Source organism: Scatophagus argus, chromosome 2 (genome assembly GCF_020382885.2).
Source record: "Scatophagus argus isolate fScaArg1 chromosome 2, fScaArg1.pri, whole genome shotgun sequence".
Classification (NCBI taxonomy): domain Eukaryota; kingdom Metazoa; phylum Chordata; class Actinopteri; family Scatophagidae; genus Scatophagus; species Scatophagus argus.
The window spans coordinates 8864431-8876992 of NC_058494.1; the positions used below are offsets into that span (position 1 = coordinate 8864431).

The following is a 12562-nucleotide window of genomic DNA, read 5'->3' on the forward strand; positions in this document are numbered from 1 at the left end:
TCTGTAGCGAAGGACTGGAGAATGACTATTTTTGTATTTAATTTTAGTGTTCAACACCATTTTATTATGCACAGTTCAGCTGTCAAACTCTTTATTTGACTTTGTCAAGTGCAAAAGCAGGAGAAGTGCTACAAATGCAAAATACATATATGAGATACAAAGAAGAGAATAGACAAATGTTTTCAAAGACATTTCTAACACCTTTTCAAAACAAAACGCATCGTACAACACAGACAGCTCAGAGACAAGACAGTGGGCTTTGGTACTACCTTGTTAACATGCTGTACACAGAGCAGAGACATGAAGGCCGGAGGTGGTGTTAAATGTTGACTGCTGAGCCTCCGCTGGTCTGTAAGTGGCATTAAATAGAACGATAGCTTTGGCTTTAGTGCTTCAAAGTGAAACTATGGGGTTTGCAATGCCAGTGCTTGACCTGTGGTTACACCGCTGCGGCACATAAACAACACTGATCATGAAAAGCAAAAATATGTACATCACAAAGCACCGATATATACACAAATGTACGCACACAGACGAAGTGTGTGTGTGTGGGGGGGTGTCTTTTTTTTGGTCCTTGAAACTTGTGAGATCATACACAACATTTTGGACAGGAAAAAGGTTTGATGTTTCAAAATAAAATTGTTAAGGGGTGTTAACATTTTGCTTTACAATGTGTAATGGTGGTGTTTGACTGGACAACTGGACAGGGTTTCAATCACGCTTTGTATGCCCGTCAGCACCCCTGCAACACTGGCCTTTTTTTTCATTTCCATTTTTTCAAAACAATATACAATTTCCTTAGATTATTTAAAGCACCTACTTTGCCCCCAGTTTTGGTGTTTATGGATATCATTCCAGGATTTGAGGAAAATGGTGGGTTCCCTGAGAACTGCCCACAGGACACAGGAAGTACGTATGTTGATCAAAGTAAGACTTAAAAAACAACAACTCTATCAAGAGCACACAAAGGTACAAACACCATTACTAGCTATGGCTTCAACACCTTGATAATACTTAATAGTATGCTTCTATAATGTAGCTGTTAAGATATTAAATGAAAACTTGACACACAAGTCAAACATGGCATTGGATATCAGCTCCATTAGGAAATAAAGTGCTAAGTACAAGGATCGCTCGGCATGGTAAAACTTGGAATGCATAAATGATGCACAAGCTTTGGAAACATTTATAATAAAGATACAGTATGAGTGAAGCTTATTACGTTACACCACACCTTGCCAAGAAATAATCTACACCAGAACAAAAGTGCTTTTAAATCACAACCATATTGAACACAACACGTTTAAAAAAAAAAAACAAACATCATTGTGAAAGATAAACAGACTGGGAGTCATTATAGCTTTATGATGGTAGAACTGTATAAGCAAAAGGTAAATCCCTCCTCCTTCCTCAACTTTTATCTTTAAGCGAACTTCTCCACCAAGCATTATCTTTATCCTTCTTTTCTTCTGTCCGTCTTCTCACTAACACCCCTCGCTACTTGGTTGTGCGCTAAAACCACTTGCTAACACTTCCTTCATCTAACCTCTTGTGGCTTCCCTTCATCTTTGTATCATTTTCATTTTTCCACTCTGGACGGTTGTGTCAGCACCCTGAAGAACTGGCTGCTGAGATACCAACAACCTTGTATGTGTGTGTATGTGTGTGTGTGTGTGTTTTCTTGTACCTTGGTGGACTGAAGTGTGTGACACATAAGCCCATTTGTGCCTACAGTGTTATTTCTATGCATGCCTGTGCCTGCATGTGCGTATATCTGTGGGTCCATAAAACGCGACTATTTTCAGACAGGCCACAAAAAGTACCCATGGTAACCGAAATATAAAATATCAAAATATGTAGACAGACAACATGACCGAGACATGGACACAATTTTCTGAGATACACAAAAAGACTGACCGCATTGTCTGCTTTCAGTTGGTAGAGGATGAGCACAGTCATGTGCTCCTGTCAAGCGACACCACGTGACCTCCAGGGTCTCATGGGATCAGGGGTCAGGTTTAGTCCAGGGGAAATAAGGACCAGGAGTATTTCTTGGTTTCAATGTTGCTCTTTTTGTGGCTGACTAGACCAGCTCAGTTAACATCTGGCGACCTGCACCTTGTTTCTAGGAGAACTGAACTGATATTTCGACAAATTGCTACTCATAAACCTGCAAAGTCTTATTTTATTGCTTTCTGTTAATTTCTTTCAATACCCCAAACTGCTTGTCTCCGTTATTCTTCTTTTTTTACTTCCTGTGCTTGATTTTATTACTTTTCCATTTGTTATTTTCTCTTCTTTCCCTGGATTTAGAGAGGAGCACGTGGGGACAAAACCCGCTGTCCCCGTCCTCTTCTCGTCCTTAACCCAACATTCACTCTCATATTCCTTTGCTCCACCCTTCACTTTTGTTGGTCCATCTATCCAGGATCCTCAGGATTTGGGGTGTCCAGGGCCGTGCCTGTCTAGGTTGGGGTGCACCTTGTTTTTGAGAGGTGGTGGTTTGCGCTTTCGCTTGCGTGTAGGAATGGTGGTAGTGTGAGCTGGATGGTTGAACAGGCTGGAGGAAGGGAGGGTCTCTCTCTCAGTGGGGGGGTCCCAGTCTCGAATACTGGGTGTAGGGGCAGGCGTAGAGGGCAGGGAAGGGGTGGGTGCAGGAGTACAGGGAGGTGCAGCGGGTGTTTTAGGCAGGGTGATGTGGGAGGGGTGTGTGTTTGCTGATGAGGAGTCAGAAGCAGATTTATCTATGACTGGTGCAGATGCACTGAATGAAGGTTTGGCTGATGATTGAGGAGTGGACGTATATACAGTGCCAGAAGCTGGTCTGGGCTTTAAAAAGGGAACAGGTGTGGCTGCTGGAGTCTTTTTAGGGATGGTAGCAGTGTTTCCACAGTCCTTTGGAAGTTCACTTTTAACAGTTTTTTTCCCCTTTTTGCTCCCTTTGTGTTTTTCTTTGCCACTCTTTCGTTCTCTCCATCCAGCAGAGTCCTTCTCTCCCCCTTTCCCTCTATGTCCCACCTCACTCTTCCCTCCGTGTCCACCACCTCCCCTCTCTCTTGCCCTGCGCCTCTTTTTCCTCTGGGCTCGTTCCAGTCTGCACTCAATGTGGTACAGATCCTCTGTTGCCACGGTGACACGATCAAGCTGTTGCAGCAGTGCATCCAGAGTGGGGAGGAGCCTCCTCAGAGAGGCTTCAGTCTCTGCTCTCTCCCTCCAGCTGGTACTACCCATCACCACTCCTGGACCGAGCCCCAAACCCAGGCCCAGCCCGAGTCCAAGGCCGATCCCTGGCGCTTCTGTCAGGCTGCAAGGGCTGGAGGAGGCCGGGCGCCATGAGGCCTCGGAGCCCGCATCGACGCTGTCAGGGGTGGGAGGGGAATCACGACCGTCCAGCGGTGGCAAGCACAGAGACTTACAGTCACTGGTGGAAGACGAACGTGATGGTGGCAGCTCCATGCCCTCGAAACGCACCTTATGACGAAACTAACGGGGGTGAAGGAAAACAGAAAAGATGGACAATTATTAATATACACTACTCACAAAAAGTTAGGGAAATTTGACTTTCAGGTGAAATTTAAGTTCATGCTACAGTGATATTATATGATGAAAATAGGGCATTTAAGTAGAGGCATGCAATGGTAATTTCTTCATCTCAAACAATTTATAGAAACAAAAGCTAACAACAATGGTGGGTATACCACAACAAAAAATATCAGTGTCTCAATAACTTGTCACGTATCCTCGAGCATCAATTACAGCTTGACAGTAACAGGTTTTCTATGGGATTCAGGTCTGGAGACAGTGCTGGCCGCTCCATTTGAGGTATCCCAGCCTCCAGCAGTCATTTCCTAATGATGTGACCTTGTTGAGCTGGGACATTGTTGTCCATGAAGATGAAATCAGGCCTGAGTTGCTCATAAAGAGGCACAATGACTGGATTATTGATGTTATTCAGGTAATGTTGGCTTGTCACAGTACCAATCACAAGATGTGTGGCAGTTCTGTATTGACTGGACACACCTGTCCAGACTGTAACACCACCACCTGCAAGGGCTCGCCTGGTGACAACAGTGGCTGATGCACAGTGTTTTCCTTGACATCTCCAACAACGCTGGCGGTCGTCATTTCTGCTCAGTGTGAATCGACTTTCATCGGAGAACAGCACTGAGGCCCACTGGTTCCTCTTCCAACACAAACGCTCCTTGGCCCATGCAAGACGATGACGCCTGTGCCTGGTGGTGGTGTGGTCAGGTCCCCTTGCAGGTCGTTTAGCACGAACGGTCTGACATGACACTCGGGTGCCTCTCATCTCCTCCTTTAAACATGCCTGAAGTTGAGTGCCATACATCATCCAGTTCTGCAGGGCACTGTTCACAATGAAGCGATCATCAGCATGGGATGTGGCCAAAGGACGTCCACTTCCATGCCTTTCTGTGACTCTTCCAGTCTCTCTGTGTCTCTGTTGCAACCTCTTGACGACACTCTGTGACACTCCAAGCTCAGTGGCAACTTCCCTCTGAGAACATCCCATTTGAAGCCTCAGATTTGGCAGGGTCTGTTGATCATTTGTTAGGTGTCGTCTCCGTCTCATGATGTCAAAATGTGAACAGCATGATGAAGAGGACTGTTTAAATGCAAATTGTCACTGAACCAGAACATTTAGTGGTTGATTCATGGATCGGACACTTGTTGTGATTTTTGTGGTTAATCACCTTGTGGCTAGAGAACAACATGTTATGCAATATGTACTAAAACACTGAACAATTGGACATGTGCTTTTGAAAGTTTAGAGAAGGTCAAATTAAATTCACCTGTAAACGTTATTGTGTATTTTAGGTGCATTCTGAAATTTCTCCCGAAAGTAGAATATCCCTAACTTTTTGTGAGTACTGCATATCTTTTTTTTTTTTTTCCCATTTTGGATATGGTCACTAAAAAATCTCTGAAATCTTTATAACAACAGGCACAACTATTTTGTTTCTTCCCTGAAACAGTAGTTATGGATATGAAACAGGAACTGTACCTCCTTGGCCCTGCTCAGTCCCATCCACATTTTGAGTCGTCTGAGGAACAGCTCAACCATCTCGTAGTCTTGGAGATCCACAGCTGGACGGTATAGCTCTGCTCGTGCGCGTCGGTAGTTCCTCAGTAACATGGATGTCAGTAACCACAGCAACACCAACCTAAGTATGGCAAAGCTGGTGTGGAACACCAGCGAGGAGATAGTGTTTGAGGGACCAGTAGTGGTCCAGCCAGGACGCCATGATAGCAGAGCACGTCCACTGGCACCCAGCAAAGACAGACAGGCAGAGCTCACACTGCCGTAGCCATCCAACACAGAGTGGAAGAGCTGGAGTGAAGGAGACAGAGGTAGAAAAGATTACAACAGCTGATTAATCACTGCACACCACAGGGAATATTGGACATCAATCAAAAACAGTGAAAGCAGTTAAAAAACTAAACAAGGATTAAGACGACACAAATAACAACATGGAAAAAGGCCAATAGGCAGAGGCTAAAATGTGCTTTACTGTAATAATCAGGAGCTCAGCTTGTGAACCAATAAATCAGAAATCTAGTCAGGTCCTATAATACTGTCTGCAAAGAAATGTTATTTAAAACAGATTGTAAATTTCGCTGCTAGCAAGTGGAGAGAGACCAGAGTGAGACATTCAGATGGACTAGAGCTGAGCCACAGACATGTGGTAAATAAACAAACCCCTCACTGTGTTTCAGACAAGGCGACACAAATGTATGACCACATAAGAATACAGGTGAGCGTGTTCATCAGAATTACAAGGTGAAACCATACAGCAGCAGGAGCTTACTCAAGACGCTCAATATTTCTGAACTTTACTTCACAATATGAGAGCCATTCAATCTTTAAAGGCCACAGGAGGCTGACCAGGTAATCTGAGACATCTCACTCAACTGAAAGATTACAGCTGTGCCAATAAAGCGATATTATACTAATATGATATGGCCTCTGTAACATAGCTGAACCTGAGGCACCCCCACATGTAGCATTACTGTAGTAGTGAAACACCTAACGCCACATGCTAGCAGCTCTGTGACACTGTGCTCAGTCACCGCACTGCTTTGAGCTGAATGCTAACATCAGCATGCTGAATTACAGCTGAGGCTGATGGGAATGTCATTAGTTTTGCAGGTATTTTACAGTAGCTATATTGAGCATATGCTTTTGTACAAAGCAACATATAAGCGACAAGTAAAAAATGTGCCACAGGTGTGTTGATCAAAGTTAAATTCTGACCACACGATGTAAAGCTACAATATTTGTTGTCCTCTTTTCGAAGCTGCTTTATACGCTTTCCTACTTAAAATAACAATCACTCATGACCACACGGAGACATTAATTATTAATTAATCAATTAAGTAAGGATAATGTGGGGAGAAGAGGGACAGCTCACTGATGAATAGCAGGTTCTTTGTTGAAAAAGTGATTCATTATAATCAATTAAGTTATTACAGTGTTATGTGTTTAAACGGATTTTCTGTTTTTCTTCCATTTGTTAGATCATGTAACATAATTTTCATTCTATTTTTGGAAGAGCTGTCACAAAAAGACGGATTACATCTTGAAGCAACACGCTGGTTAAATAAGGTTGATTAAAAGTACAAAATAATAATAATAATAATTACTCAAGAACATTGTCATCCTGTGACCTGTCAGTAAAGCTGTTTGGCAGCAGATAAAGTTTTGTTATGCATTCTGTGCTGAAGTGAAGGCTGACTGCGAATTCTGTGAGCAGGCATGACAATAAAACATTTTCTGAACAGAAACACTCGCGGTTGTGCCTGGGTGGCAGAGGCTTAGCGAGGGAGAAACCAAAGAAACAGACAAGAGAAAAAGTCTGACCAGGTGTCCAGCATGTGAGTAAGCCAGCACCAACAGCAGCAACGCCAGGGCGACTCCCAGCAGCTCCCAGACTGAACGCCGCAGAGCTCTGCCAAACACAGCCCACTCTCTGAGGAACCGCAGCTGGTGGGACGCCTGGAGGATCAGAGAGGGAGCGGGGAGGTCAGATGGCAAAATAAATGTGTTTGAGGAGGTGTTAACCAAATAACAAATATTTAAGAAATTATTCTCTGTTGGTATTGAATGGAAACTTCCAATATATTCCACCTTGGGCCTTATTTTTACAGTTTTAGCCATCACTTCTAGCTGTTGTAACATTGTAGTCTTTACATTAAATATTTGACAGTTCAAATGCTTTGCCTGAAACTGGGAGTTTCTCAAAGTTCAGTGTCACACACCACCGGCTCTCAGCTCCAAGCACATTTGTTTCTACTGAATATGTAACACTTGAAAATGGCTCACAAGTATACAGGTTCAATTGAAAAAACACTTAATAATTCTCATGGGACCTGAAGACCAAAGTTGTGAGAACCATTATTTATTTTCTTATAGTTAGGCCTGCTTTTCGTGGCCTTACCTTGAGCACCAGTATGAACAGCAGCAATGCAGACATGACTGAATACATCTGACTCTGTCTGGCCAGGGGGTAAAAGTCTGTGAAGGCGTCCCGCGGTTGCTTCACATACGATGCCCACTGCTGCGTGGCCATGATGCAGCGGCTCAAGTGTAGCCCGCACACAGATGCCGCCAGAGCCAGTTTACATATGCCCAGCAGTCTCCAGGCTGACAGCAAGTACGCATAGCCCTCTCTGAGGAAGCCCATGATCCCCCGCACCAGGAAGTACAACACCAGGGCAAGCAGGACGACCTGGAAAACAGGACACAACTACACTCAGTGGACTAGGATAAGACTGTCACCAAGGTAACAAAGCCTAGGACAGAGTCAAGGATTCAGGTGTAGCTTAGTGGTAGGCAGTTTTTCTGTTTGATGATGGTGTAAGATGGGTTGCCGGGGATTACCATGAGAAGGAGTTGCAGGTCCAGGCCTGTTATTGGCCACAGAGTGATGACAAGGAGGTCAAGGCTGGACTGGGCACGCTCAGAAACTGGAAACTCAAACAGGAAGGAGAAGACAGCCAGGAGGTTGGTATTGATGTTGTAGAGCGAGAACTCTACAAACACAGCACGGGTTCTGTGAAAACAAGCACAAAGAAATAAACACTCAGCAGACTAAGATAAGCTCAGGACTCAAGATATTTCACTTCCTGTTTGGGTTACCACTCTGTTTTGGAACTAAGTTTGGTATTGTATTTATATATATATATATTTATCTCATTCAAGCAGTGTGTTTCTATCACAGGAAGTTTTATCTCATGTGAGAGATAAAAAGGACTGATCCAGTTTTGTTCAATGGACACTGTTACATGTACCGTAAGAGACGTCCAACACCCACTTTTTACTGACTTTCAGTCGGTCCCCTCTGAATATTTGCAACCTAATACCAAATGTGGTATTAACAGGATTAAGGTTTTGTTTATACCATTAGTTATTATTCACAGAATAACTGCTGGAAACCAGCCCACATTCTTAGCACATTCTTTACTGGGCTGTTTTCTTGTCTTTTATTTTGAAGTTTATTGTTTTCATGTGCAACTATTTAATGACTACAGGCTGTAACACAAACTGCACTTGAGGGAAAAATCGAACTCCACTCCAGATTTATGACTCTATGAGTATTCATGTATCTTTTTGGTTCCGTTATTGTGAAATCGTGTACACACGCACATTGAGCCCCATTTCTACACCCTTGTATTGGGCCCCTGGACTCTGGAACAACCTGGCCAGTGAGCTCAGTGAGCAGTGTGCTTTGAAACATAAAAAAATTAGCTTACATAAACTGTAATACATGGAGATGGAAGGCACAGATGGGAATAGTACTACATAATACATTTTAATGCCTTGAAATATGTATTTAATATGTGGCAATGTACTGGACAGTTTATTAGAAAGTTTTTCTACAAGGTTCCCTACCTATAGTCGAGCCAGTGCAGCTGCTGCAGCTGCTGTAAAGAGGAAGAGGCTTCCCGCAGGCTTCTGTTCAGCTGGTGGACAACATGTTCACTGTTATTCACCCCCATCTGACCTGAACGCCCCACCCTAGAAAGACAAGTGTTGGGAGACACAGAGGAGAAGAGAGATGATTTATTAAATATGCTCAGATGTCAAATAGATGCAGAATCTGAGCTACAAGTTAATTTAACGCCTGCCTTGTTTAATCCAGGTTTTCAGTGCCTTTCTTACCAATTTGTTTCACTTGTTCCGAAAGCAGTGAAATTCTCAGTGACTGTAGTTGGAGATGTCACCCAGCCCTTTCCCCAAATACCGTCTCCTGCTCTGGAACTGCCTGCAACTGGAATAAAGTCATGTATTCAAACATGAACGACATTGGCATTGAATCGTATTTAATTTATTAATTCCCCCAGAAGAGTTAGTTAAAAAATATGAAAGAGTTCAACAAATAGAAATTCAGAAAAGTTAGTAATAATGTCTGCTCGACTACTTATGAGGGGAACATTAAAAGTTTTATGCAGCTGACTCAACTGAATGACAGACAAAACATACATTTTTCATGTGCACAGGTCAGATGAGTGGAGCCTCGGCATAATGAACTATTTAGTTTCCGATAATTTAACAACATTCAGCCACTCGCTTCAGTCTCACCAGGTGTGTCTCGGATTTGACGGAGCCTCAGTGTGCCGAGTAACACACTTCCTGTGTTCCTCAAGAGGGCATAGTCATCCAGTAACCGCGGCAACAGGGAGTCATTCAGCCATATCAGAACATCATCTCGGCTAAAAAGATAACAGTTAAAATAAAACGAATTTAGAGGACTGAGACACACTCTGAATCTGACTTGAGTCATCTTTTTGCACTTTTGTTCTCTTTTAGTTTGAATACAAAAAAGTTTACAAAAGAATACAAGAGCTTGGTTCTAGACCTGCTCTAAGTGGAAAGTGTAACGAGACACCTTTTACTGTGATTTGGTGCAATATAAACAAATTGGAAACTTAGTAGCTTAGTGACCGAAATTTTATTTTAATGACTTCCCACACTGTGTTGAAGCAAACACTTCAGCAGGTCTTACAAGCAATAAAAAAAAATTTGTTCTCAGCAGAAGAAACTCATAAATAAGATTACATCACATTTTTCAAAATATGAAATAGACAACAACATTTATCTTCACGTACCATCAAGTCTATGCATTGGTGTGTATGTGTGCGTGTGTGTGTACCTGCTGATGTTGTGGTACTCAGGTGTGTGGAGTGCTCGTTGCAGCTGAGTGCGCAGTCTCAGGCTGTGTGTGTCTTTGGCTGAGTCAGAGTAGTTGAGAAGCAAAACCACCAACAGGAAAAACATGTAAACCAGGAAATTCTGAAAAAGAGAAACAAGAATTCTGTTAACAAATAAGAAGAGCTCCAAAGATCTGCAACACAGTAAAGACACAGAGATAATGTCCAGTGTCCCTGTACTTTGTACTAACCTAACTAACCTACACTATATAGACAAAAGTATTCGAACACATCACCACACATTCTAAATACACAAACATCTTTGCAGCTATAACAGCTTCCACTCTTCTGTGAAGGCTTTCCACAAGATTTTTGGGTGTTTCTGTGGGACTTTTTGCCCATTTATGCAGTAGATCATTTGTGAGGTGAGACGCTGATGTTGGACCAAAAGGCCTGGCTCACAGTCTCTGTTCCAGCTCATCCCAAAGGTGTTGGATGGGGTTGAGGTCAAGGCTCTGTGTGGGTCAGTCAAGTTCTTCCACACCAAATTCATCCAACATGTCTTTATGGACTTTGTATTGTGCACTGGGGCACAGTCATGCTGGAATAGAAAAGGACCTTCCCCAAACTGTTGCCACAAAGTTGGAAGCATAGCATTGTCCAAAATGTCTTGGTATGCTGAAGCATTAAGATTTCCCTTCACTGGAAGTCAGGGGCCAAGCCCAACCCCTGAAAGACAGCCCCATACCAAGACATTTGTCCATAGAGCGTATGTCTCTTTCCGACTCACCTTCAGCATGGTGTGCAGCATGTGCACCTTGCGGGCCTGATGTCGAGCCTGAGACAGAGCAAAGCCTTGTGGCGGTCTCACCCTGGGGACACGTTGGACCACTCTCTCCACCCGGGGGAACTCCACCAGCACATCCTGGTCCTCCGGACGCAGGCGATGCACACACAGTGCGTAGTAAGCTGCCTCACACAACACCTGCAGGACAGATAGGAAACACTTTAAAAAGTCCAGATGTCGTTGAATTTAGATTCAGAAGAAGACTCAAAGAAGTTCTTTGGATGTGTGCAGTGTAAAAACAGCTTTTCAGGAACAAAGAATCACAGACTGCTTTCAGCTTGAATTCATTTTAAGTGTTGCAAAAGTACAAAGGAAGCAGGATTATGTTTCTGCATCAACTGATTCAAGTGTGGCCAAGTTTAACACGCCATCTCTTTTACCACTGCTTTGGTCTCTACAAACTGCTCAGGGACATATTTTATATATGCAAAGCAATATCTTTGAAACTGCAGTCATTTGATCCTTTGTTAATAAAAAATATTGATTAGCATAACTTTGAATCAAGAAAAGCATGCAACACATTGTGAATTGTGAATCTCTGAGATTAAATGTGTGTGTACCTTAATTGGCTCCAGCAGCAGACAGGAGCACAAGAAACTGGCAGAACAGGAGACAAGCCACATCATGGCCACACTCTGACTGAACCCGCGGCCCGCCCAAATGCAAACACCACTGGCCAGAGCGATCCCCACCCAGCTGCCCCACAGGGCGACACGTCCACACCAGGGAGGAAACCGCCGGGGACGACACACATCTGTCACAACTGGAGAGAAGAAAGCGTAGAAAAATGAAATACAAGGAAAAGAGATGAAGGTCCCAGAGATGAATCAAAGCAGAACGATCCACCATTGAAAAGCAAAATATAAAGAAAGAGACGTCAGAAATCAATCAGAAATCAATTTTCAATTCACAGTATTAACTATTTAAATGTAAGGAATTTCCATTTTAATGATCTTTTCTTATACATGTCTTTGAAGGTCATTATACAGTTGACAAAGGAAGATACAGAGACAAGTGTGGCTTTCTAATTCAATTTGTTTTGCTCATTAAACATTAAGGCAGCAAAGTCAAAGCATGATGTATATACTCTGGCTTCACATCAAAACACAACTGTAATAGTCCAGACACACAGCCGGCAGTACTGGGCTCATTACTGAATTAAAGTAACACAGACTTAATCATTATTCATCTTTCCTTTCTAAAAGTAATGATCAAACTTTGCTTTTTACCTAACGAGAGTTATCAGTCTTATGCTAAAAAAAGAAAATCTGTCCTGTGTTACTAAAGCAGCAAAAGAACAAAGTTTGAGCAGTTTGATCATAAAAGATCAGTGAGGAAGATAACTTTCAGATGCCCTTTTGGATCCAACTTGATCTTTCACAATGACTTTGTTCTCGTGGTGCTTTTTAATAGTTCACGTAAACGGTGCAACAGCAATCGAGTTACAATCAAGGACCTTACTGTCATTTTGTTTGATAAAATCACCCTAATCCAAAGCAGAAGGACCATGAACACAAGGAGGGACCAGACCATTTTTTGGCAAAG

The 12562-nt window shown here is 42.9% G+C and overlaps 1 protein-coding gene across 3 annotated transcripts in view; it reads right to left on the reverse strand.

Moving 5' to 3' along the window:
• Positions 1-28: 28 nt before the first annotated feature.
• pkd1a (polycystic kidney disease 1a) overlaps positions 29-12562 on the reverse strand; it is a 61799-nt gene continuing 49265 nt past the window's right edge. For all 3 annotated transcript variants that reach the window (XM_046406419.1, XM_046406409.1, XM_046406429.1), the window contains exons 46-56: positions 11578-11780; positions 10961-11155; positions 10173-10312; positions 9602-9732; positions 9182-9290; positions 8912-9037; positions 7901-8072; positions 7458-7748; positions 6881-7015; positions 5024-5350; positions 29-3483 (exon numbers count right to left, since the gene is read on the reverse strand). In XM_046406419.1, the coding sequence (XP_046262375.1) occupies positions 2434-3483; positions 5024-5350; positions 6881-7015; positions 7458-7748; positions 7901-8072; positions 8912-9037; positions 9182-9290; positions 9602-9732; positions 10173-10312; positions 10961-11155; positions 11578-11780 (2879 nt within the window). In that variant the 3' untranslated portion in view covers positions 29-2433. The remainder of the gene's footprint in view (positions 3484-5023; positions 5351-6880; positions 7016-7457; positions 7749-7900; positions 8073-8911; positions 9038-9181; positions 9291-9601; positions 9733-10172; positions 10313-10960; positions 11156-11577; positions 11781-12562) is intronic.